General features: G+C 49.5%; 1 protein-coding gene across 1 annotated transcript in view; it reads right to left on the bottom strand.

Moving 5' to 3' along the window:
- Positions 1-6: 6 nt before the first annotated feature.
- The window catches only part of F11r (F11 receptor), a 30,295-nt gene continuing 26,109 nt past the window's right edge, over positions 7-4,192 (bottom strand). Inside the window, exons 2-10 of the mRNA XM_013346930.1 lie at positions 3,044-3,112; positions 2,832-2,939; positions 2,496-2,642; positions 2,042-2,244; positions 1,797-1,899; positions 1,553-1,660; positions 1,177-1,189; positions 880-931; positions 7-771 (exon numbers count right to left, since the gene is read on the bottom strand). Coding sequence (XP_013202384.1) covers positions 736-771; positions 880-931; positions 1,177-1,189; positions 1,553-1,660; positions 1,797-1,899; positions 2,042-2,244; positions 2,496-2,642; positions 2,832-2,939; positions 3,044-3,112 — 839 coding nt within the window. The 3' untranslated portion in view covers positions 7-735. The remainder of the gene's footprint in view (positions 772-879; positions 932-1,176; positions 1,190-1,552; positions 1,661-1,796; positions 1,900-2,041; positions 2,245-2,495; positions 2,643-2,831; positions 2,940-3,043; positions 3,113-4,192) is intronic.

Below are 4,192 nucleotides of genomic sequence, written 5' to 3'. Positions count from 1 at the left end.
CTCACACACACACACACACACACAAAGGGGCAAGACTACAATGCACACATCTCCAGAATTCACACACATCTTTACAAGGGTCTGTGCAGTTGTTCCTGTCAAGGGAAGAGTGACTGCCGGCTACAAGTCCCAGCCTTTTCTTTAAATTAGTAGTTTAAATCTCTCTTACTCCAAGCCTCTTGGGAGAGTGCTGAGTTCTCCCACCTCATACGGACGTGATGGCAATTTGCTTGTATCCAGGAGAAGAATCCCAGTGGCACATTTTGTGGGGACAGAAGGCTCCAGAGACCAAAGAGCTGAGGTCACCACCGAATGCTTCAGTCCCTCCTTTCTCCAATTCCCACTCTAGAGCAGCTGGCAACCATCCTCATCAAGTGAAGAGAAAACTGGGGAATTAGGCTTAAAAGTTCTTATTCAAAGGCCATTACAGCCAGGTACTGGTTTCAGGTTCCTGTCAGTCCAGTCATTTTTGCTGTCTAATCTAGGACTCTTGTCCAATTCCACATCAGAACAGGGAATGAGTCTTTGTAACTAGTCTCAGGCCATGGTGAGCAGGAAAGAGGAGGGAGAAATAGCCGACCTTATTAAAACCGTATCCTAGCTAAAATAAAAGCAAGGGGTCCTGTGAGACCTAGAAGACATTGAAGGCATCCTGTGCAGCTACAGCCAGCAGGGGCTGGAACCTGTAGCACCTGAGTAAGACAAGTGGAGAAGAGACAGGTGAGCCGCAGGAGGTCACACCAGGAAGGATGAGGTCTGTTTGAACTCCCCCTAGGGAAATAAAACGTCAGTCAACACCAGTCTCATTTTGCTCATCAACACACAAGCAGATTAGACACTTCACTTCAGGCCTCCCCTCCTCAGGCCAGGTACACTCACCTCACTTCGAGTACTGGGCTGACTGTAGATCACCTTTTTACTTGGTGCGGTCCTAAGGGAAAAGCAGAAATCGGAAACACTCAGACCCTGGTAACAATGTATCCTTGCCAGGATGGGGGGGGGGGTTTCAGAAGGTAAACCTTTGCAGAAAAACCGAGTGCAAGGTGCAGGGTCACTCCCTCTGAAACAGCTGCCTCCACCTAGCTCTCCACCCTACTCCTGGGACTCAGCTCAGCTCCAAACCACACACGCCCATGCTTTAACGAGAGAACCCTGTGAGACTGCACCACCTCTCACCCTTTCTTTGTTCCTGAAAAAGAAAAAAGAGAGAAAGAGAGACCATGATTACTATCAGAACAGAATGCAGTATGAGAAGGGCATTAGGGGGAAGTAGTATGTGGTTTTTGATAGGAACTAAATCAACTTATCCATGCTCCCTGGGCAGATGGTACCAGCACATGGAGAATGGTATCAGTGTCCATACTCAGATGCTACCCACAAACCACGCAAAGACAAAGAACATCCAGCTGGGTACAGTAGCCCTTGCTACTATGTTCAGCACTTAGAGGCTGAGGTAGGAGGATCACTCTGAGTTGTGATAGCCTGGGCTATCACAAACAAGGCAGGGGCGCGGGGAGGGGGGGGGCCGGGGGGGGGCGGGGGCGGCACTTACTTTCAAAGTATCCTCGGCTGTAGGCAAACCAGATGCCAAAAATCAAGACTCCAAGGAGAATCAGCGTTACCAGGACAGCAGCCACGATGCCCCCCACATTCAGCTCCACTGTGAGACACAAATTAAGAGGTGAGGTGTCCTGACAGACAACTGTGCACTGACAAAGCTGTCAATAAGCACATGAAAACTGGCCTCTGACTGTACCCCAGCTCTAACCTCAAGCCACAGTCACCTTCTCACTCACCAGCGTCCATGCGTACGGCCTCTGACCTCGTGGCTGTCCCAAAGCCATTCTGGGCTTGACAGTAGTATTCGCCAGTATCAAAGGCTGTCACAGGATCAAAGATCTAGAGGGAGGAGAATACACTGGCTTCTTGCTCGAATAAATCAAGCATCTATCCCATTAGTTCTCTGATGCTGTCAGCCCTGATGTCTCCCGTCAGCGGTTCTACGGCTGCCCCCCTACCTTTCACCTCTCCCTTTTCGTACCAGGTCCCCTGTCTTTGGATCAACGGTGTATGAAGAATTGACGAAGGCACGGGTTTTCTTGGCATCTGTAAGCATGTCTATCCCATCCCTGAACCAGGAATACTCAGAAGGTGGGGAACCATCTTGTTCTGAGCAGGTCAGCACTGCCCTGTTCCCAATGGTGACGGAGGAGGGGATATTGACCGTCGGCTTGGATGGGGGCACTAGGGAGGGAACGCAAGGACAATAGGGTTACATAAGTGTAGGTAACAAACCAGGATGACACTCTCAACCCATCAGCTAGAGATGCAACCTGTATGCCCCGAGTTCCCATTAAATGGGGTGAGGGAGGGGAGGGGCACTCACCCTCTCTCTAGTCTCCCCATCTGCAAGGCCTAAAGCTTAGCAGTCAGTCTACTATCAGGTTTAGGGGAGCAACTGGTTTTAAGCCTACGTGAAGTTACACGGCACATACCAAGCACGGTGAGGTGGATGTTGACTTCCCCATAGTTCTGGCCACCGTCCTCAGAGACCATACAAGTATACGCTCCGGTGTCTTTCCGGGTCACAGAATTGAATGTGATACCACTGGACGAGAAGGTAACACGACCTGCATAGGAAGCTACCAGGAGACAGGAGCAGAAGAGACAGAGTAAACTGGACAGCAAAGAAAAGAGGAAGGTGGACCCAAGGTACATCCTTCATTCTCCGCTAAAGGGAAATACTCAGAGCTCCGGGTACGTGCCCACCCCAGGAACCCAGGCTGGGCAGTGCCAATGACGCTGCAATCTTAACAAGTGGGACAATTTACCTGTGATCTGGCTGTTATAGCAAACAAGCGTGGTAGTGTCACCTTGGACGAACTTCCATTCCACTCGGGGAGAGGAGAAGCCAGAGTAGGTACAGGACAGCTTGACAGCTACAGACAGGACCAAAATGAGAGAGAGAAAGAAGCAGCCCCAAACCACAAGCTACATCCTCCCAACCCCCACCCTGATGACCTCATAGCTCTGGCCCACTCACAGTTATTCTCGGCAACTTGCACGTCGGGCTGAGAAGTGTACACTGATCCCTTGCCTTGTACCAAAGAGCCTGAGAAGAAAAGAGAGGGACCCCATCAGGAGAGAGAGCTTCCACAGAGAAGGAGGAACAGAGCTAGGAAATGAGGCTGGGAGCTTAAGGTAAAGGGAGGGTCAAGCTGGCCAGTATTCTAAACACGTTCAATGTGTTGTTACAACAGCGGGCAGGCCAGTACTACTTTTATCAATAGACAAAAAAACATTTCTTTCAAACACAACTTCTCTTTATTTTTAGCTTCCTCTATGGCTCCCAATACTCTAATGACATTCCTACTGGTCGAAAGGGAGCTTGTAGAAAGACATTTCATGGTTCAGAGAGAGCGCCACCAAATGCTGTCGTCACTTGTCAAAACAATCCTGAAAGAAAGCCAGCAAGCTGGAGGCAAGTCAGGCAGGGGAAGGAAGGGTGTGTAATGAGGATAAAACCGCCCCACTTGACATTCGTAGAACATTAGCCCTTTCCAAAAGGGTTCGGAGATGTTACATTGTTTGAACCTTGAAACAAGCAGGACACAGCACAGGACAAGAGTTAGTAGCCGAATTTTACACAAGCAACAGAGACCACAAGTAAAGCCAGGAGCACGAAAACACACAGCTGGCTGTGACACCCAGCGACGACTAGAATTGAGCTCAGTTCACCTCACTGGAGTCACACACTTGCCAAATGCAGAAAGAAAAGGTAGTGTGGGCGGGGGTGGAGACATGAGGACGCTAGCGAAATAGTAACAGGGAAGCAGGGGAACCATCGGAGTTCACAGTGAAGTCCTCGAGCTAGTGACAGAGGACTGCGTGCACACACCCACACACACACACCCTCCTTTGTGCTTTCAAAGTCCAAATCTACAAAGAATGTGCTTATTTATAGCTCTAAGTCAGAGTCCTTAGATAAAGGCAGAAAGAAGCGTACATCGCAAGCGTAGCTACCACACTCAAGAATGCCTTCCTTTATTTATGTATCCACAGAACTGAATAATACAGTCTTGGACTCTGAGGTCTCATTCCTTAACTGAAACGTCAGAGTTTGCACCAGACGGTCCCCAGAGTCCTGTTGTTCTCCTACTCTCTGGCATCACTGTTAAAAAGAGTACTTTGT

Source organism: Microtus ochrogaster, chromosome 6, assembly GCF_000317375.1.
Source record: "Microtus ochrogaster isolate Prairie Vole_2 chromosome 6, MicOch1.0, whole genome shotgun sequence".
NCBI classification, from domain to species: domain Eukaryota; kingdom Metazoa; phylum Chordata; class Mammalia; order Rodentia; family Cricetidae; genus Microtus; species Microtus ochrogaster.
This window is presented reverse-complemented; position numbering and strand designations above follow the sequence as displayed.